Genomic DNA, 23,057 nt, shown 5'->3' on the forward strand with positions numbered 1-23,057 from the left:
GGAATCTCTATTGCATTTTTAAAAACGGGGAGCACTCGGCTCTGACCTCTACAGAGGCAGCTTTGACATACGGTGCTGGGACATAATGGCTTCTCTGAATAACAGCTCACTGAGGAGGTACAAAAACTCTGTCAGGGACCTGTTTGAGTCTATGGCCTGTGGGCAAGAGCAATTATGTTTAAGAATTTAAGGCTGATGACAGATTTTTCTCTAATCACAAAAAAGATTAAAGCAAAAGAAATACAGCAAAATATTCACAATACAGATAAGGAACAGAAAAATCATCCAAAGAAATTGTAAGAAAGAAAAAAAACTGTATACACAATTAAAATGAACACAAGTTGGTAGAGTTGTTCCATATAACGATATATATCGGATGACGATATAAAAACGTCTATGTTTCATTTTATACTATCGTTTGTTTCGTGGTGTCGCAAAAGATGCTAAGATTTTAACTCAAATTAATTAAAAAATAAATACATTTAAAAACGGAATCTAATAAGCAGTAAAATAAAATAAGAAAACATCATGGAAATTATAATTTGAAAGAATGGATGTTATGCATCCTGGGGAGACCCTGAGGATGCCCATGTGTGCAATAATTGTGATACCAAATACAACTTCAGTACTGCAGATCTCCAATTTGCTTAGCGTACAATGAAATAACAGCTTCACCAATCTGCATGTCAGTCCACTGCCCAGATACTTTGAGCCTCTGAAAATAGGAGATTATATATGAAAATGTCTGTAATTCCTAAACTGTTAACACAATACCTTTATTAAACACCTCAAATTAAAGCTAAACGTCGACACTCCAGTGACAAAATTTCAAAAATGTGTCATAGTCCAAAAACCTATGGACCTAACTGTATATGGTCGCACATAATTTTCATCTTTGTCTGCCTCCAGAATTATTCCGATGCAGTTTTTCTGTCACAACACACAAGTTAGTGTGAATTATTTATTTTGAACTGGACTTCATTAAGTTCTGGGACCACCAACTTTATGTGTTTGAGACCTCTAAGGGTCCTGCTGGCTTTATGTTTCCCAAGCATATCAAATATATTGTGGCAATAAGTAATTAAGTGATGTATAAACTAGCAGCACTTTGAAGCTTGCTCAATAACTGGTGCTAGCATCAAGTTCAACAACAGGACTTTTCTGGCTCTTGTTAGGTAAAAAAAAAGATTTTTTTTATCTATTTGCAACTAGTGAGCTGGTGCATTTACTCCTGCTCTGCTGATTTGGACAGGAAATAGGAGACTTCAAACAAGCCACAGTCAAAGGGAGACTAATTTGTGCTAAAGACATTTCAGTATGAACAAAACCTAATTGCTATTAATGACTGCTGTACTGGGGACTGAAATGTGCTCTTCACTAACAGTTTTAATTTCTTTAAATAATATTCAATGTGATGGAGGTTTCTTCTTTGGTTCTGCTTGGTCATGGGGTGTCTTCTGTTTGTTGGGGTTTTCTCTCCACTTTATACCTTACAGTATAAAGTGCCTCGGGGCGACTGTTGTGGATAAGACTGAATTGAGCTGAGCAAGCGTGGTGGCACAGTGGTTAGCACTGCTGCCCCACAGTAAGAAGGTTCTGGCTTCAAAGACACCAGTTGGCATGGTATCGTCCTCTTTAGCAGAAATAACTACTAACTGTTGCATAACTGTCTGCCTCCTCTGAAATCAGCTGACTGAAAATCTTCACCACTTTTACATGTTAAGTTCATTTAGTTTCTAGATATTTGATGGTTTTCTTGATTTTTCAATATTTCCTGGGGATTCAAGTCTAGTTTCATAACTACATTTCTTCTTTCAAAGCAATTCCTTGGTGGACTTCTGTGGTGTTAAAATGCTTTAGTTTTTAAACTGATGTTCTTTTTGGATATCAAAGGATTTTCCCCCCAGCACGCTTTCAGGTATGTCAGATTTGGGCAATCTCTTTGTGATTGTAGATGCAGCTCTAAAAGTTACCTGTGGTCAAATGTTTTGATTCTGTTTGTTAAAATCTGACAATCTGACAATGGGCAGCAAGTCCTGGACAAACAGACATTAATATAAAACTTTGCTATGTGTGGATGATTTTTATTATAGCTGAATGATCTGTTTTAGGATAATTTACCAGTTTCATGTGTGACTCTCTGCCTGCAGGCCTTAGAGGTCACTCCCCAAAGATGTTCTAGTCACTGGCACCATTCTGAAATCTGTGCTTTTGAGTTTTCCAAGTTTTTCATTAAAATTATGTTTTATATTTTATAATTTTTTACCAGATGAGTTTATGTTTAGATATATTAAAGAAAAAAATCCAAGTTTCATGAGATCTACTCGTATGTATAGTGTAAACAATAGCAAACAAGGACACGACCGCCAATGGATGGGTTTGGATCGTCAAGCCCAGCAAATGTTGGTTTGGTGACAAACAGTATGTGTTTATGGCTTACACACATGATCTGGGTGTGATTGTGCTGAACTTCTTCACACAGGGAAATATATAATGAATTCTTTAAAAGATAATCCATCTGTTTTCTCCTCTGTTTATTCCTTCTGATGTATTTTTTCTCTCAACCTATTTACTGCACACCAAAAACGACAGGTTGGAAACACAGCACTCTCAACCTGGCGCACCACGAGAAATCAGCTCTTAAAAAACATTTTCCTAAATTAGAAGAGAGGTAGGCTGAACTTTTAGGAACTATTTAAAAGAATGGATAATAAAAGGCAAATGTTTAGTGACAAATCTACACTCACAGGATGTGATGTTCATTTTCAGGTCTCAACAAACGCTGTCCATCAGACACACGTCTTCATGTTAAACCAGTTTATTCTGCAGTTTGGGAAATGCATATATATAAATATATTCATCTTCTTGCTGAAGGTGAAATGAAAAAATTGATAAAACTCCCATTTCTGTCCTTTTATTATGTAGCCAGGTTAATGCTTGGCTTTTGAAGTTTGGTATCAATCTGATACCAAATACAGATCCTGATACTTTTAACCTATAAAGGCAGCTTGTGTAGGGGAGAGCAGTGTGTCACGATTTATGAGATGAATTATCATCAATCTGCACATTCTGAACACATTTTAATGACCGCTAAATCTCTGTGATTTTTACTTTCCATATAATTGATAGCAACAAAACGCTGCTTTGAGCTTTTTGTGTATTTTGAAAGTGGGATTTTTGGAGACCTGGGTCGACTTCTGATGTGTAAGGCTATAAATAAAACAGACAAAAAGCCTCGGACATTATTCATTGTGCATATTTTAGGTACATTTTTTATTTCCCCCAAAATAATGCATTTAACAGAATTCAGTGGACTATATACTGAACTTAGAGGAAAGGAACAAAGTATTGATCCTGTCACCCTAGTATCAACCCGATACCAATACCAGCGTTGTAATTGATACTGTTTGGATATTTGGATCAATCCACCCACCTCTAGGCTTTAGCTAGCATGAAAGAACACAACTAGTCCGGCTCTTTAACAAAATCCAGCTTTCACGGATCATTAAAGCTTAAATTAAATTAGCACCTTATAGCTTGTTTGCTTTTAGCCACCATTAGGCAAAGTATGTTCCAGACTAAGGCTATGTCTACACTAATCCGGATAAATTTGAAAACAGTGTTTTCGTCTAAAAACGCTCCGCGTCCACAAGATCATTTTCAATCATTTACGAACAGTTGTTCAATTCTTACGTCACTGTATTGCACATGCATGAAATGTAAGACGATTTGACCTTTCTGTCTGCCATTTATTTACTTTCCAGATTTTGAAACATTGCTGCAAAATGTTGAGGAAAAGCACAGAGTTTTTTAAATGGACTGACAATGAGGTGGTGTACAAAGTTGCAAAAGCGAGTGAGAATTAAAGAATTTGAAGAAAAGCTACCTGGAGCATGTACAAACTGATATTAATCTTCAATAGGGCTGTCAAAATTTCAATCAATTGAGAGCAAACAAAAAAACTGCTGTAATGCCCTCCGCCATCTTAGTTTAATTGGTCACATGACTGCATCATATGATTAAAATGCGTCATCGTTTTCGAAAACCTCCGTTTTTTCGTAGTCCACACTGCGATGCAAAAACGTATTTTTCAAATGTATCCACTTTGGAGAGCATTTTCAAACAGCTCAGGTCTCCTTGACCAAAAACACCATCTCAGTGTGGACGGAAGGCCAAAGCTAAGAGAAAAAGATGCGTTTTCAAACAAAAACGAATTAGTGCGGACATGGCCTTAGAAAAAGTCTGCCACGTAACACCCTTACAACTCTGAATTGCTAATTTTACATTTTAAAATGCCGTTTCTTGTACCCAAGTCTTAATGCTAAGCTAAGCTAACTGGCTCCTAGCTCTCGTTTTATACCAAACACACACACCCACACAAACACACATATAGTTTTACCAGCAGCAAGCCTATTTCCCCAAATTCTTAACTGTGCTCTCGGGTTTGGAAACACGTTGTGCTGTTTCCTGTGGATACTGGGAAACACTCCAGGCTCTGTAGCTCACCTACCTTATTACAACTCATACCAGCTGTCTAAGCAAGAGCTTCACTAAACTACTAACAGTCCACCTCCACAGGACAGGACATGAGAACAGGCAAGTTGTGGGAGACAAAATATTCCATGTTGTTTTTAGAAAACTATCAGCATTACGGTAAAGATCAAAAGCAAGCACCTGGAGTGTGTTGTAAGTGCTTAAGAGCCAGATTTTTATCCAACTGCTAAAGACAGGTGATAAAATAAAATAAAGGGTTAAGTGCTGGATCACTGTGTGTTGCCAGAACAGCTTTAGTGTTCCCTGGCACTGGTTCTCCAAAGTCTTTACTGGAGGGATAGGCACCATTCACCCAAAAGATATTCCCTCATTGGTTTATTGATGACGATGGTAGAGAGCACCATCTAACACGGTGGTTCAGACATCTGTGTTCACCTGGGTTGACCTGAGTGATTATGGCCAAAGTATATGATTCATATCATTTCATCCTGTAAGAGACCACTCCCACAACTCTGTTTTTGCAGCGACCCATCTTAATCCACGCCAGCAAAAACGTTGTGAAAGTCTCTTAACTTGAAAGTCTTGGTCACCTATCTGTAGATATGTACATGTGTTTTTGATAAGAAGGGGAAAAAAGCCTGATGCATAAATAGAGAGGCACTGGCTGAAAAAAGGAGGAATGGGTTACCCCTCCCTGAAAATGTCAGGATTTCCTGAACGGGCTCAGGGCCTCGTTAATCTAACGTGGAGGAGAAGTGGCTGTTTTCATGTAAATTTGAATAACACATTGTTTTAATGCGGAGAAGGTTTCCCACTAGCTTTTCCTTTCTGATACCAGGCCCTTCAGCTCCACAATGACCTGTGTTCCTACTGTATGTAATGCATGAACAAAGCTGGGTGTTGTACATCCTATTTTCTAATTGTGTCTCGATTTGTTTGGTGTTTTATTGCCTGAAGTTTCAAGAGCACCTATCATGCTTTTCCTTATTTTCCGTCACATACAGTATGTACTGTTACAGTAGTGGATTCACATATTAAACATGCACAAAGTTTCAAATAATGAGCTCTATGTATGCAAAAATAATCCCTATGTCACAATATCAGGTTCTCAATGTGGTCACAAAAATAGCAGTGTTTTGCAATATCTATATAAAATTACCAATATTGCTATTAGTCAAAGTCTTCTGTGATTTTATAACAAAATATTCACAGCTCAAAAAAAAGAGGAACACATTCAAAAATCATTAGATCTCAACATTTTCATGCACCAGGAGGAATCTTGGACCCACTGCACCAGGGTAGTGTCAAGAATTTCATCCTGATAACTAATGGCAGTCAGGGTGCTGTTGCTTAGTCGGTCTGTGAGTCCTTCCATGGATATACCATCACTGACCCACCACCTAACTGGTCGTGCTGAACAGTGTTATAGACAGCATAACATTCTCCACGGCTTCTCCAGACCCTTTCATGTCTGTCACATGTGCTCAGGGTGAACCTGCTCTCATCTATGAAAAGCACAGGGTGCCAGTAGTGCATCCGCCATCTCTGGTATTCTATGGCAAATGCAAATTTGGCTCGGCAAAACGGTGCTGGGCAGTGAGCACAAGGCCCCCTTGGGGATGTTGGTCCCTAATGTACCCTCTGCCTTATTCAGTTAGTTCTCAGATTATTTGGTCAGTGACATCCACATCAGTGTCCTGCTGGAGGTCATTCTGTGGCTCTGCCAGTGCTCATCCTATTCACAAAGGAGCAGATATCGATCCAGCTGTTGGGTTAAGGGCCTTCTATGGCTCTGTCCAGCTCTCCCAGAGTAGCTGGAATCTTCTTTATGCTTGAGACGGTGCAGGGGAACATAGCAAACTTTCTGGTAATGGCACTTATTAATGTGCCAACCTGGAGGAGTTGGACTGCCTTTGAAACCTCGGTAGGGTCCAGAAGTGACAACATTAGGCACCCTAGTCCAATGCAAAACTAGTGAAAACAGTCAGAAATAATGGGGAGGAAAGAAACTTTTTTTAACAGTGCTCACATGGAGGTCGCGGGTGCGTTGGCATTAAACCATACAAAAAGAAGAACTGCACAATTATTTACAATATAAGTTATTAATAAGTCCATTATCAGAACTTTTCTAGAGTGAATATCCTTTAAATGACTATCTCAGAAACAATCATCCACCTGTGAGCATAGAAGCCTGGCACATATGATGTTCAAAGCTTCTGTGAGGTGTAGCCAATCTGAAGAAAGTTAGCTTGAATGGAGATAAGCTAGCTTGTTTCAGACACAGGAAGAATTACAGAGCTCCACAAAACTGCAAATCATGCAAAGCTACTGTGGCAGAGCAAGAAAAATATGGAGATGAAGAATGAACATAACAATTTGACTTCAAAAGAAGTAACTATCAAACTATCAAGATTAACAATCAAAACATATGAATATTTATATAGATCACGTATTGTAAGATACCTGAACAGTGTAATGATCAGAGGTCCACATCATTATTGTGAATGAGTTTCTACTCGTCGTTCTGACTAGAAAAACCATATCAGATAATAGACAGAAGTCTTTTTTGAAAATAACAGCACTGCTCACCTGGTCTGGCGAAGAGGAATCGGTAATGAGATGCAGAGGAAAGGGTCAAAGGTGTTGCTCTGTTTCAGGCAGTGTGGGCATGTCAGTGAAGATCTGCGGGGACGAAAGAACACAGTCACATTAGTCTCGAAAAAAACAGCTGCACTGACTTGACACGGGCTTCCAATTAATCTCAAAGTCCTCCTGATTAAGTCTGGCAGGAAAGGAGATGGCTTAATCTTGTTACACAAGTGAACACCACAGGAAAAGTGTTCACAGTGCTCCATTCAGACGCCTTGATCTGATTGTGAGAAAGGAAAAGATGAGTGATGTAACTGGTGGGAATGAGAGAGAGTCGAGGGATGGGGTGGGGGTTAGAGGTAGTTGAAGCAGCCCCCCTGGGATGATTGGCGCTATAAACGCAAAACAGCAAAAGCGGTTTCCACGCTGTTGCGTCACTTTCGCTGCTCATGTGATGCCATTAAAGGAGGCTCGAGCAAAGGAGGTAGGTGAATTTCCTAAGTTTCCTAAGTACGTCTGAATGCACAGAAAGGAGGGAGTGACTACAACAGCGATTTTTGTTCCTGTGGATGGCTTCACTTCTTTCAGTTAATCCCTCTTAATGTCATTGGAAGAAATAGCTTATTCTAGTGAGCTAATTGTCTCAACAATGAGTCAGGGAGCCCACAGAATTTAAAAGCAGGATTGCTGGAAGTGATTTTGTAAACCTCAACTCTCTGTAAACAGATCTAATTATGTGAATGTTCAATAAATTTATAAAAAAAAAAAGCCGTACAGATTCAAAAACAGGCGTACTCATACACACTCTTCTGAAGTTACCAATAGAAGACTGAGCCTGTCCATGGTTTTTATGGTTTACAGATGAAATGAATAAAATAATATATTCGCACAATGAGCCATCTGTACCACCTGCAGTATTTGCTCTATGTGCTGAAATTCAGGCTGTGGTTTTGGTCAGTATGTAGACCAGATTCCTTCAGATTCCTTCCAGTCCAGTTAAAAATCCAAGTTGGAAACATTCCTCAGAGATTTTGATCCATGACATGATGGCATCACACAATTAAAACCAGGTTGAAATGATTTGGGGTTTGTGACAAACAGAAGAAGAGTACACTGTCGTCATAAAGGGTTGGACATAGTCTGCAACAATACTCAGGTAAGCTAACCTATTTAAAGGATATTTAGTTGGTACTAAGTGGCCCAAAGTGTGCCAAAAAATTTACAACACCATTACATGACCAGCAGCAGCCTGAGCTATTGATCAGGATGGATCCATTCTTTCATATTGTTTACAATATACTTACATCAAATTCTGACCCTGTTATCCAAATCCTGCAACAGAAATCAAGACTCGGACCAGGCAGCATTTTTCCAATCCTATATTGTCTAATACTGGTGAGCCCATGCAAGCTGTAGCCCCAGGTTTCCTGTTCTTAGCTAACAGAAGTAGTCCTCTGCTGCTGTAGATACCAGGTTCAGCACTTTAAGGTTCAATATCCTGTGCATTCAGAGATGTACATACCTTAGTCATAATTAATTATTTGAATTTCTGTTGCATTCCTATCAGCTTGAAGCAGTCAGACTCTCCTCTGACTTTTCTCTAAAATACAACAACCATGTTCAAAACCACTCAAATCAACTTTTTTCCCCATCCTGATGCTAAGTTTAAACTTCAGCAGGTCTTCTTGTCCATGTCTGCATGCCTAAATGCACTGAGCTGCTGCCATGTGATTAGCTGATTAAACAATAATACATCATCACATCATATTATTTGCTCCTTATAAGATAAATTAAACATACTATATGTATAAAAATATATATTTATAAATATAAATGATAATGACCATCAGAATTTGTAACTTCCATGAACTGACCTCCTGTGCTCAATTCAATAGCTAATTAAAACCAACAGTTACAGCTGAGCTTCGCCTTTGGCTGCTGTTAGCTCAAAAGTTTAATTTCCAGACTAGCTAGAAAAATTATTTTAGTGTAAAAATTACTAAAAAGTTTCTCAGGAGCACCATTTGACTCTGTTAACATAAAAACGTGTGGTTATACTTTGCAGGTGTTTGGTATGGCTCTGTGTAACTGCTTAAGTGTGACGGACGGTTCTGCTGCAAACATCTGTTCAGCTGTAAACATATTCCCGAGGGTTTTCCTTTCCCGCCGGCACAGGAACCTCACACCACACCGGAAGCGTGCACAGCATGTTTCAATGGAAGTATAGTGTTGATCAGTCATTACTCTAATTTATCTTTTCATTTGTATTACTTCAATATCAAAACAACAGAAATAAATCTGTTGAAATAGTGTGGAAAGCACCAGGCAGAACATTAACTAAGAGATTTGTGGGAAATACAGCTCATGCACAGCAATATGTAAGCGTAAGTAGAAGATCTGAAGTTCACATCATGTCTTGATTGAACTGAGGTCACGCTAACGACCTGTGAACCTTTTGCGACCTTAGCACACTCCATGAGAAAGACATAGATAAACTGACCAAATGTGTTTTCCTTACAGAAAGGCACCTGACAGACCCAGTGAGGGAGTAAAGGGAGGTGTGGGAGGCTGGTGAACAAAGCTCTATTCAAACAAGCCCAGCTGACATGGGCTCTTAGTGGATCTCTCCATTTTGGCAGAGTCGAATGGCTGCCCTACGGATGTCTTATTCTCGCCAGGAAACAGTGAGGGCAACCGCACTGCATGCATACAAATCACACTCAGCCTTAGCTAAAACATAGATGTGCCCAGCGCTGCTCTGAAACACTTAGAAAGAAAAAAGCAGCAAAGGAAGAGGTGATATTCTGGTGATGCTCTAATGGAGGAAGCGTGGAAAGGTTGAAAGGTATGTATCCCCTCATCTGTGATGCAGCCATGCTGAAGAGACTCTTGGCTTGATGCTTTCCTACAGCACAGAGCTTTGAACCTTCCTGAATAACACTTAATTTACTTATCTGCTTCCACTTCATTTTCTTTTCTAAGCAATTAGAAAGAAAACAACTTGGGTTGAAATGAAACGCGCTGGCACCTCATTTTTCTCACTAAGCCTCGTCGCTATCCTCCGCTGGGAGGTGGGGAGCAGTTTATTGACCACGTTAATGTTCTGAAATTGAAAACCTTAATTTGTGTCTCATAATTCTCTAATTAAAAGTACAATTGAGACATAATAATACTAGAACGAGAGAGTAAGCGAGATCCCTCGGAAAAATTGGCGCCACAGTAAGACGAGCTCCACACTCCCACTGAAACTGCACCATATCTGTAATTTGAAACACTTGACTGACTGTCATTCAGCCTTCATGCGGTGCACACTGCTGGAAAGTCTTTTTTTTTTTACTAACTACAGCTACGGTAACTCACCCACATATAGTAAAAGATTACAATCTTTGATCTAATTTAGGCTTTACTTTATGTCAGGGTCCTGGGACTGGGCGACCCAGGATCCCTGAGCAGTTATGTATTATATTATTATTATTATTATATGTATTTTGGTATTGCTGCTGCTCTCCTCCATGATTGTAGATGTGAGTGTGTGTGTTTATGTCTGCGGGGATGCTTGGAGGATGGAGCTCAGCCACCTGCAGGCCTGAGGGGTGTGGCCCTGCGGAAGGACTGGCCACACCCGAAGCCACACACCTGCCGCTGATCAGGGCTCGTCGGGGGAGCTACTTAGGAGAGTCTTGGAGCTCCCACCGACGCGGGATCATTGCATGAGACTCCACGTTAGTCGTCCTGTTACTGAGTTAGTGTGTGTGTATGCCCGCGTTGTATGTGTCCTGACGGCTGCGTCTTTTGTTTCCCGCAGGAGGAGCGTGGAAGACACGGGAGCAGCGAGCACCGGGGGGTGCTGACACGGGAGCGGAGAGCACAGAAACACGGACTATTCACGGGGAGACACGACACGGGAGTCTGGGAAAACACGGGGATTTATTGTTACGTTGTTTGGATTGTCACCATTGTAAATAAACACTGTCTATACATAGAGCACCGGGCCTGGGTCCTCCTTCCCCACTCCTTCCACGGTGTGCCATGCCATACCGTGACACTTTATGTGGACCTATTATTTACATTTTCTGCCATATACATGCTGTTATAATATCAGATGCTCATATTCAACGTGGCCAAAGTTTACAGTGTACACCGATCACACATAACATTATGACCAGTGTTGGTCAAGTTACATGAAAAAAGTAATCAGTAACTAATTACCGATTACTTCCCCAAAAAAGTAATCCCGTTACTTTACTGATTACTTATTTTCAAAAGTAATTAGTTACTTAGTTACTTTTTAAAAACACGATTTAATACCTGAGTAGGTGATAAAGTGATAGATCTTTCAGCCCAATTCTACTTTTTCTGCATAATCCATCATACAAAATGTAATCAAATGGAAAAGTCTCTTTTTAAAACTTGTTCTATTAGTTTTAATCTTTTAACTTTATGCATCAAACAAAAATTAAATTATATGCAACATTCTCTGACTGGAAGAAATTTGTTTAACATTTAAACCTATTTTCTGCACATTCCAGCACATAAAATAAAATATTTTTTTGTGTTTACACTCAGTCTTCCAAATAGATGCAAGTGAAATACAGCAAAAAAATGTTGAGTGAAAATGTTGAGTGGCATAGGCTGAGGTTTACCCTGGTGCAGGTGTGCTGCAGCGGTCAGTGGAAGAATCTGCGAGTTTCTCTGTGAGTTTCCCATTACGTCGTAGCGCACTCGGTGCTTGCTCGGAAGTTAAGGGTTTTTTTTCGCTGTAAAAATAAGTTTTCTTCCCACGCACAATGGACACGAATGTTTTTGTCACTTTTTACAGAATCAAACTCAAAGTAAGGTCAGTACTTCCACGCTTTAAACGCTGCACGCTCATACTCTCTCCCGCACTCGATATATGATCCATTGTTGATCTGCACACAGCTGTTGTCACAAACGTCGCACTCGCTTACGTCACTGTCATGAGACATTCTCGCAAAAAAATCACGGTTTTAGTAACGCAGTAACGCAGCGTTACTACAGGAAAGTAACGGTAATCTAATTACCGTTTTTGCTATAGTAATCCCTTACTTTACTCGTTACTTGAAAAAAGTAATCGGATTACAGTAACACATTACTTGTAACATGTTACTGCCCATCTCTGTTTATGACCAGCTGCATAATATTGTTGGCGAAGACCTTTACTGGTCTGCAGCTCTGCAGCCCCATACACAACAAACTGTGTTGCTCTGACAACTTTCTACCAGAACCAGCATTAACTTTACAGCAATTTGAGCTACAGCAGCTTGTCTGTTGGACCAGACATCACCAGCCAGCCTTCACTCTGCCCATGACCCTGTCGCTGGTTCACCACGGTTCCTTCCTTGGACATTTTTTGATAGATCCTGACCACTGAAGAATGGGAAAACCCCATAAGATGCTCTGACTCCGTCATCTAACCATCACAGTTTGGTTCATGTCAAACTAGCTCAAATCCTTACACGTGCCCATTTTTCCTGCATCAACTTTGAGGACAAAATGTTCACCTTCTCCCTAATATCTCCCATCTACTGACAGGGCCAAGATGAGATAATTAGTGTTATTCACTTCACCTCTCAGTGCTCATATGTTATGCCTCAAGCTATGGTTTCACTACAGCTAAACACTTGGAGCCTTATAGTTTTTTTTCTGCTTCTGGCTTAGTGGGACGTCACTGCGAGCAGATTTCCCTGATAAGCACGCAGCTCTGGCTGTGAGTGCAGCAGCCTCGTCCAACTTCTACTTTTTTGGCACAGCCAATAAACCAAGAAGGAAGAGAGTTAAATGGCTTCCTTTAGACATTGTACAAAGGCCCAGTATACAATTATTAAGGATTATATTAAACTTCATATAATGTAAAGATGCGATAATATAAAATACTGAGCTAGGTCCATTTTAGAGGGCCTAAAATTCTATGCATCAGTGAGTGAACCGAAGTAGAAATGAAACTAAAGTCATCACAAAACGAGCCTTTTGATCAGTTCCAGAATGTGATGACACATAACATAAATAAAGATCTAATAATTGTTGGCGCTGCTCGCTTGGACGGTGATTTAACTTGTTTGAACATGTATAATGGCCGTGATGATTGCATAGTGACAAACCGGGCTATTACAAGGATAATTCTCCGGTCTGTCAACTCTAGATGTTGTATTGCATTGGACACTGCATTGCAAAGTGCTACACGGGCAGTGACGGAGCCCCAGGACTCAGTTCCTTGGAAGCCAAAAGAGAGAGAGAGACAGGAGTTGGGAAATTTTTCTTCCAAGTCTAATTCTAGCAGTGCAATACATTCATAAGCAATTAAAAACTCAGTGTTTGGATGCTTGTCTGCAACTCTTGCACTGGTAAAATAGACTGACAGTGTAATGTATATGCTGGAGTATCTGTGTAAAGGTTTTGCTAAGGAAAACTCAGCCTGTAGTACACAGTATACAACAGAATTGAATGCACGCATGTGCAGTAGCACTTTTAAGCAATCAAAAACAAGTAAAGACTATATTATAAATAAAGGACCTGAAGTCAGAGTACACCGGTGTATACTTTAGCTTATTCATTCTCATTTGACCCCCTGCTGAGGTAAAAAAAATATACACAAACAAAGCAGAGGGTCAACAATAAATACATCTATCACCCATGTCCAAACACAGATACAATCGCTTTAAAAATTCACATTTAATAAAAATGTCTTTAGAGTTAAACAATGTCGTTATCTTATATGCATTTGGTCTCAATCTAAAATATACAGCAGATATATTTAATGATTATAAATAAATAATGAAATAATGATACTAATATCCAAGGTTTCCCAAGCTACAGAGTATGTGATTAACATATGTAACATAATAAAATCTGCCCCACCTACACCTCGCCAAATAACACCAAACCTAAACTATGCAAATTATTTTCCAGCTGGAACTGTTGCTTAAATAATCCAGAATGTAAACAGATACATGGATACACTCATATCACTTTTAAAACATGCCAGGTTTCCAATTTTGCCTCAGGATATCAGATATCCTTATGTCAAGTGCTGCTTTTATGTACTTGCCATTTACCACTCCAGTCTGTCCCCATAAATAAGAAAGTCCTACATGATCAAATATTTGCTTTACCTTCACAGCCCAGTTTGATATCAAGTGGGCCGGACCAGAACACTCTGTTTTCCTGCAGTGTAAAGACGTTTAACTACACATTTAATCTCTGCTACATCTTAATGTGGTAAAAACAGAGTAGTGCATCCATTTTTGGACTCCTTCACATTTTTCAAAGTAGTCCCCTGGGCCAGATTGGAGTCTTTATTGAGCTTATTCTGGCCCTCAGGCCTTATGTGTGACACCTCTGATCTACACCAAGATCCAAGAAAGTCCTTGGTAAAACTAAAAACGCAGCTGCAGCAGTATTAAGGATGTACAAAAGCAGGTAAAGCACCACTAAATACAACCACAATGGCTGTCCGTCTGCAGTGATGCCACTGACAGTGCACTGCTTTCATCATCTACCTCTTAAAAACAGACGATTCAGAGCCGGCGGTATTCTTGTCTGTAGGAATTTTTGTGACAGCTTGCTCTCAAATTTGCTGAAGAGCACGAACAGAAGCCTAACGAACACCGGGCGCAGGCTAAATGCTTCAGCTTCAGCTCCAGTATGTTTCTTGTGAACATGACCAATACATAGCGCAGAGGTTGGAGCGTGATGATATGGACCTGGACGAGTGCAAAAGGGAGACAACATTTATAGGCGGCACAGACAATGCCTGAATGCTGGCTGACAAGATGACTTCCGTCTCCTAAAGCTTGGCAGAAGATGAATATTCCAGCATAAAAAGGATCCACAGAGCTCTGCCAGAATCACACAAGAGTTTCTAAAGAAGGAAAATGTAAAAAAAAATAAAACCCAAAAAACTATTACTTGACCAAGCATTTCACCTGCCTTTAGTCAAATAAAAAACCTTTGGGGTGTTTCAGAAAAAGGAAAGGTGAGGCAGCACATCCTCTCCATCAAAGACGAGCAGGAGGAAAAAAAGAGTCTCAGAAGAATGGCAGAACATTTCTTCAGAAATTTGCACAATAGCAGCATCAAAAATAAAGGTGGACATAAGAAGTGTTGAAAAAAAACTGCTTCAGATCTGAGCTCCTTTTGTGGGCCGCGTCTTTTTACTGCAGTAAACCTCAAACGGTGGTTCTAATTTTCAATAAGAGCAATTACCCCGCCCTTCAAATTGGTGCAATTATTTTGAGGTGATAACATTTTCAATCTTTTGACATCTACGTGCTACCGCAGAGCGATGCACTCGCTCCTGTTGTATACTGCGCACTCTCTCTGTGCCGTCTCACCCACTCTCGCTGGCTAGGACACTATTTGAGTGGGAGAGAGGAACAAATCTTGCCTGCCGGGCTGCTACGGCTGCTGCTTCCTATGTAGACCCACCCAGTGTGTCACAGCTGAAACATTTGAGAGTGAGGGTGGAAATTAGGCGATGCGCTCTGACAGATGTAATACTGGCAGTCACACAGAGCTGCCAATTTTCCAAAGAATTAGCAGATGGAAGAAGGTACAGGCCACAGAGAGTATGCATCAGAGGCAGTTCAGCCTGGAAAGCCTGCACTTTTATAAAAAAGTCTTGTTTATAAAAAAATTAGATTTGAAATCAGCAGCAGCAGCAACAACTGCTTAGATGTTAGGTATAATAGAAGTAAACTGTAACCTAACTCAACTAACCAACGAGGCAAAGCGTTGAAAGCTAAACTGCGGCATAAACGTAGTTTCTAACGGACAAGATTAAAAATTCCATTGAGATAAAGTCGACCTGTTCCACTCTCAGGAGGCTGCAGCTGACGGACGTGTACATCAGCCGCCTCTTTATCTCCAGGATGACTGATCTGTGGGAGACATGAGGACATCCAGCTGCACCGAAATGTTAATAAGACAGTGTGCTAAGCGCTTTCCCCCTTTTTTCCCCTTAAAACCCACCTTCCAAAAAAACAGGAAGAAAAGTCTTTGATTGAAAAATATTCACAAAGCATTACAACAGAGAAAATACTCGACCATTGTGACATCCCTAATTGTTTCAGCACAAAAAGGAAAGCACTCTAAATAAGTACTTAAGAGATTTCTGTTTTTCTAAGAGGCTCAGAGGTTAGAGAAGCAGGCCAGTTTTTCATTGGGCCTTTTCAGAATAACTGCCTCTGTCTGCCTGGTAATTAGTGCTGTGTGTGTGTGTTTGTGTGGGCGAAGATTTAAAGTCCTTCTAACCTGGCATGTGTGTCTCTGAGGGCTTCTCTGTAAAAGAAATTATGACATCTCCATTAAATCGGCCGTATTTAGCAATTACTCTGCAATCTGACCGGTGAACCCTGAACACCGTGTACTGTGAGCCTGTAAGTGGATTGTGTGATTTGACCCCCTCTCTTCACTGGTATTATTCAGTAATATTTATGTCATTTATCTACACAGTGTGAGCCTGGACGAAACACAGGAGTGCCATGAGACAGACGTGTCCGCAGGAGCTATTTAAGTCGTGACCTTTCTCTTGCAGAGCAACCTGACATTTAGACCACTTGACAACATGGCAGTGGACCTTTGTGCAAACAAAACTCACAAGATGCTTGATATGGTATGTGCTGATTTCAGCCAAACAGAAAGAAATGTCTGCTGGCAAATAGTTTTTGGTTCAGAAGAATTTTTTTTTTTACAAAGTCACTTTTGTCTTGCTACAGTCATTCAATGGGAGAAACAGTTTGACAGGCCTTCTGTGTCTGGTAACTGTTAGACCAAGTTACAACCATAGTCTGTATATAAAAGATGGATGCACCTGTTGAACCTCTGCAAACCTCTACTGGAGTAGACTCCTTTGGATGCACAAAGGAATCGTTTTTTAGTACTTAGGGATGAGTTGATTCTTGTTCTGTAACTTACTGTAGGTAGTATTGTGATTTTCACTTAAATAGTTTATATGCTTTACTAAGTCTGAAAGGTGAAAAACAGGTTTTTAATGCAAAATGATGTTTAAACTGTTGCTTTTATGTAATACATCTATATAAACACAGTTTTTTCCTCCACTAACTTTCTATATTGTGTTCTTGTGTGCCCCCACTCCTTTGTTCTTGGTCTCCCTCTGTGACATACATTAAAATGCCACTTCAAGGAAGTTACCCGCATCTTTGAAATACAGTCTATTAATGACTCAGGGAAGGTTTCAGCAGTCACTTGTACCATTATCTCTTCACGTAATGATAGTAAGCCAGCAAGATGTGACAAACTGATTTGTCCTTAATGTCGACTTCATTTAAATCAAATTTTATCCTTAGAAACTCACTTGTATTGTGCCTGGAAATGCTCCTGGACAAAGCTGTGCTGGACTCTGGGCTGCTGTGACTGGGATGGATCAGGAGACGGCACTTCCTCAGCTCCAACAGGGCCCTGCGGCACAAAGGAGGCCACACATAAACACAGAAAGTCTATCCCATTCTCACATTTATTATATATATACTGCAAAAGTTGTTAGGCATTGTTAATGAGACAGCAAATGTGTACTTTAAAGGTAAATTGAGTAAAATATCACCAGTAGATGTCAGTAGATTGCAGACAACCACCCATCGAATTCTGTTGTTTTTTTTTTTACCCCTTCCTAATTCAAGTGTATAATCTTAGCTATGGGGGATGATGTAGGACAAACAACCTCGGTTGCCATCCATCTGTAGTGAACTGTTATGTGTCCATATCTATCTACTCTGGAAGAAGCTGTAAAACCTTGTGAAAGTAATCTGAAGAGATAGTGAAGCTTAGTAGCAACAGCTAATGAAACTTTCTTTGAAGTGGATCCAACATTGTTGGATTTGGACGCTTAATAAATAAACTCTCATACGATGTGAGAGTGTAATCAACCTTTTTGAAGGAAAGTGTGATTTTTTTTCTGTTAGCTAACAACCAGCTGTTTTTTTTTTTTAGCTAGCTTTGTGTCAGATGCCCGAAGACAGGATGGTTGCATGTCTTATTTTCTGAGTAACTGTAAAAATACCAGGAATAAATCAACATGTTTACGCACGTTTTTGTGTGCTAGAGCCCTGACTTCAGTTTAGGAGACAAGGCTTGAGGTAAGGAGGAAGTGGATGAGGTGGAAATGAAGGAGGAAACAGAGCAGCGTTAGAGGAAGAGAAAGAAAATATACTGTACATGTACAAATGTTAAACAGCCGATTAGGTGTTAATCGATGTCCATCTCGGTCACTGAACAAAGGCATTTGCACGTTTTTACTTTGCTTTTTAAAAAACCTTTAAAAGAGTGCTCCGTCCTAAATATAACCCCTTCAAGAAGCCTTTATTTTTATTTTATCAAATTCTTACAAATGGGAGGAAGCTGGCCTTGGATGGAGATAAAAGTAGAGAAGTTTAAAAAAAGGAGTGAGCAGCCAAAGAATTGCAAGGTCACACTAAATGTGTGGGATGAAACACGCTGGGAGGATCATAAGCAATGCTGACGACACAACTATGTGAACAATCTTCTGCATCAGTTTGCAGATGAATTCATGTTTTCCTAATTACAAACCATAAGCAATAAACGTTTGAATAATGTGCCTTTCACTTCATAATGCTGCCAAAATGTATAGATCTGTTTGGCTGTGTGCGTAAACCAAAGTTATGTGACGGGCTGAGAAGAACACAGTAGTGTTTGTTGTGCTTTAATGCCTAGTGCATCATATTTGATACACAGAAAGAGACTTCTGCATCATCAGTGTAATCCCCCCCATGAAAAACCTCAATAAATGACAAAATACATTAGAAAAAAAGAAAATATGAAAATCGTTTTTTAAAATTTGTCAGCAGGTTTAATAAAAACTCAAGACACTGAATTTTCTGGCAGTTATTTGATGGTTTAGGCTTTAAAGGGGTTAATAATGACACACTTTAACTAAAATTTAAAAGTGCTGAACGTTATGACACGTAGTCACACAGTGATATTTCTGTGCTGTATTGACTCATTCACACCTTTTCAGGCAGGGGAAAATAAAAGCTGGAAAACATTCTTTAAGTGGTTCTGCTTTAAAAGGGCATAATGTGGCATACAGACCTGCTGCTAGCATTCCTCTGCTCACACGCTATCAGTCCCACAATAGCCTGGTGTAAAAAGTCAGGTACTTGAGACTGCATTAAGTCATCATATCATCTCGGTGCTTTTTACGCCGGGCTGGCAGAGCCAAATGGAAATGCACTCTCTGAGCCTTCTCTGTTGACCCACACTCTCGCTCTGTTTACTATTCCTCAAGTTTCTAGCTACTGGTCCCGTACTGGCTGCCGCTGTTCCCAGGCTGGCAGCTCGACCATGACGTCCCCTCACAAAGTTAAAAAAGGGGGTTTTGAATTTCTAAAGGGGAGAGGGAGGTGGAGGGTGTGTGCGTTTGTTTGTCTGTGAGGTGCACTCAGAGTAACGGAAGACTCCTTTGCAGTTTGCCAGCATTTCCAAATGCTGACTCTATTCTTCTGAAAGCATTTGAGCTCACAGAGACCCCAGCCTGAAACCTGACCACCCTGCTGCACTGTGCTTTAAGAGGAGCACAATGACAAACCTCTACCTCCTCTCTTTTCATGGAGTCGAGGAGCTTTCATATCTTCCTGTCACGGGAGGATTAACCAAAAGCGGAGGTTCAACACGGCTGATCTTCCAGTTACCGCTTTATGTACAACAAGCAGTGAGAGCTTGAGAGTGCAGCCTGTCGTGCATTTGCATTTCGAGCTGACATCAAGCGCAGCATTTTACTCCCTCTTTTTCTTCCACATGCTTGCTAATGGATTCCACTGCTATCTTTATGGAAAGATAAAAAGCAACACCGAGGCCACAGAGTTCAAACACAGTTGGTCTTATCACCTCTCTGGAAACCCATGCCCTGCCGTGTCAGTAGACTGCAAGGTGTTAGATGTGTGCTAACAGTAGCTGTTGACGGCGTGGACATTTAAACACAGTGAGGAAGTGGGGGCAGCTTATGTGCCTTCTGATATGGGGTTCTGAAGAGTTATCTAAATGATCGTGGTCAGATATCAGTTCCCACAGAGGAAGCTGCGTCTGCTGCTGGTTTAAGAAATTGTTTTACAGGTTGGGAAATGACCCCAGCAGAACAGGGGGGCCATCTCAAGGGATGGCATGCACAAGTCTGAAATTTAGATGCTATCTTTGAAATTGCTTGTCAGAAAAATGTGCCATCTTTCAACCTGATAAAACTGTAACTAAACAGACAGGCAACAGAGAGAGAAAAAAAATTCACCCAGCTATTTATAGAGCCACGAAGGAAAAGAGAGAAAAAAACCCGACATAAAATGTCACTACTTTTCTGACACTTACCTTTCAGTATTTGAAGCAAACACACACACAAATGTTCCCTACTCTTTACAAATATTTTCATTTTGCTTGTGTCTCATTACGACATTTGTGACAAGCAGAGGCTCATCCAAGGGGAAACTGTTTTACCAGTCCAGTTTAATTTTATTTTATTTACACAGCTGCTTTATATTGTAAGGTAAAGACTCAACAATAATACAGAGAAAACCCCAACAATCTGATGACCCGAGCACTTGGTGACAGTGGGAAAGAAAAACTCTCTTTTAACAGGAAGAAGACTGCAGCAGTGATAAGGAGTCAGGCTAGCAGCATTATGGCTTTCATTTGTACACGTACAGTAGAATTACTGCTTTAAAGTCTCTTTTGGGTTGGTTTTGTGTTTATACCTAAAAAAAAATCTAAGAAAGATTACTTGTGTATTCTCATTGGGACAGGTATATAGAACTGTAGCCTAAGGTTTATATAGCTATCAATTTAGAGTGTAATGTAAAATTAATGTAATGAATGGCATAACAAATTACTTTCTCCAGGGAGTATGTATGATAAAAAACTGCACTGCTTTTTTATGACAAGTTATGCGTAATGTGTAATACATTACTTTTTAGAGTAATGACCCCAAGACTGGGTCTAACCTCGTTGGAAAACTCAAAAGTAAAGTGTGGAACAATTCACACATTTAATGCTCAACTTGGTTGTGAACTGAGGACAGCTGTCTAATCTTCACCCTGCAGGAGGAGGGCACATCATCAGCACAGAAGGTACCTCTGCTAGTTAGCCAGCTAACAGCAACAGCTTTGTTAATGTCATGTCAAGGCAGACAGTGTGGAGTGGAAAGCAGTGGACCCAAATACAGATGAACGAAATGTGGAAACGTAACTGTATTATAACAAATGCCGTGCCTTTTATTGACGCCGAAAAACAGAAGATGAACCAAACATAAGAAACAGACAAATGAGAAACTAACCACAAAAACCTAAACTGGGGAAACTAAATACACAAAAACCAGGAACACTAGGAAACACACAAATACCTGAGACATGGGACGTTAGTGATGGATGATAAGCAGACAATCAGACGAAGACAAAGTGCTTAAATACACAGAGGAATAATGAGGGAATGAGACAGCAGGAGAGCATAGCTGGGAGTAATCACGTACAACAAGACCGTGAGGAAGCAAAGCTGAAAACACTAACATAGCACATGAGACCGTCAAAGTAAAACAGGAAACATGAGACAGGCACAGAGACACGGACTTGACACTGAAACGATGAGAAGCATAGACATGAAAGCATAACTTGATTAAACGTGACAGAAGGAACACAGGGGAGACAGAAACCTAAAGACTAGAAATCACCATAAATACTAAGGAATAACTAAAAGAGCCAGAAATACAACACACTGAGAAACCACTAAATCACAGCGCACTGGGTCACCAGACCCCGGACATGTCAGGCATTAATGTTCCACCATTAACATTACTGTTAGTATTAACTGTGGTCTTCAATAGAGAAAATATGTGTAGCTATAGTTTCTTTTTATTTGAAACAACATTGCTAAGAATTGAAGTCAGATTGAAGTCATTTCAATCTGGGCTACCTTTTAACAGCAGGTTCCCTCGTGGGGCTAGTGCTGACCTATCACTGGTGGCAGTGCTTCTAACGTTACTGCATCCCTGTGGCTGTTAGGCCGCTGTTACACACTGGGTCTTCATAGTTTTACATGGTAACACAAGAAGGGTGGTATCACCCCACCCTTCTTGTTGCAACTGACCAGTCATATATCTGTGATATTGTAGCCTTGTAACTGTGTGGACAAATACAATAACATGGCTTGTCCCTAAGTAGAAGTAGGATGAAAAAAACACAGGGTCATGGTGGATATGTGGGCCACACATGAGACTTTCACCCAGAAGAATGGAGCTTGTGTCCCGCGTCAAACTTGAGGTCAATGATAGTTGTTTTGTTTTTTCAGTTTGACTCAGTATAGCCACCAAAACTACCTGAATAGATTTTGAAAATAAAATCCTGGATGAAAAATTTCTTCTGTTTCTTTGATGTCCTGGGAATGAGAATGTGTTGGGAACACAATGTAGCGCGTTTTCAATCCAGATCTGTTTGAACTGGTGAATTCTGATGCATTTTCATTGTGAAGACTGTTAATTTAGCTGGACCAAAGGGAAAAGGAGAGTCTCAGAGTGCATATGGACTTTGTTATGGATACTTTAAAGTAAATTCTTTTGATTTTGGCACACTAATCCAGTATTAAATTAATCTGGTAAGGGGAACTCCAAAGAACTGGCCCCTCTGACTTATAGAGTCAGTCAGAAGAAGAACACTGCCAAGAACAAACTAAGTTGCTAAACAGAGAAAAGACCCCAAAATGAAATCGAAATAAAAACCAAGGCCAGTCATATCTACAAAAGCAACACTGGGAAATGTAAACACAAAAATGTGCAGCTGCCAATATCCGAGATATGTAAAGCCTGAGAATTGTCTACCTCTGCTTAATTCAATAAGCCTCAATGCCAGGAGAGGGGCATGTGCCAGTGCCTGAGGAGCAAGGAGTAAATTAAAACTCAAATCCCTCACCCTGGCACCTTGGAGTGCTGTAATTGATTTCTGGGATTT

The 23,057-nt window shown here is 40.2% G+C and overlaps 1 protein-coding gene across 2 annotated transcripts in view; it reads right to left on the reverse strand.

Annotated features, from left to right (window-relative positions):
• usp43b (ubiquitin specific peptidase 43b) overlaps positions 1-23,057 on the reverse strand; it is an 85,164-nt gene that overhangs the window by 34,308 nt on the left and 27,799 nt on the right. For both annotated transcript variants that reach the window (XM_080905770.1, XM_080905769.1), the window contains 2 exons: positions 17,417-17,520; positions 7,084-7,176 (listed from right to left, as the gene is read on the reverse strand). In XM_080905770.1, the coding sequence (XP_080761896.1) occupies positions 7,084-7,176; positions 17,417-17,520 (197 nt within the window). The remainder of the gene's footprint in view (positions 1-7,083; positions 7,177-17,416; positions 17,521-23,057) is intronic.

Source organism: Rhamphochromis sp. 'chilingali' (assembly GCF_963969265.1).
Source record: "Rhamphochromis sp. 'chilingali' genome assembly, chromosome: 15".
Classification (NCBI taxonomy): Eukaryota; Metazoa; Chordata; class Actinopteri; order Cichliformes; family Cichlidae; genus Rhamphochromis; species Rhamphochromis sp. 'chilingali'.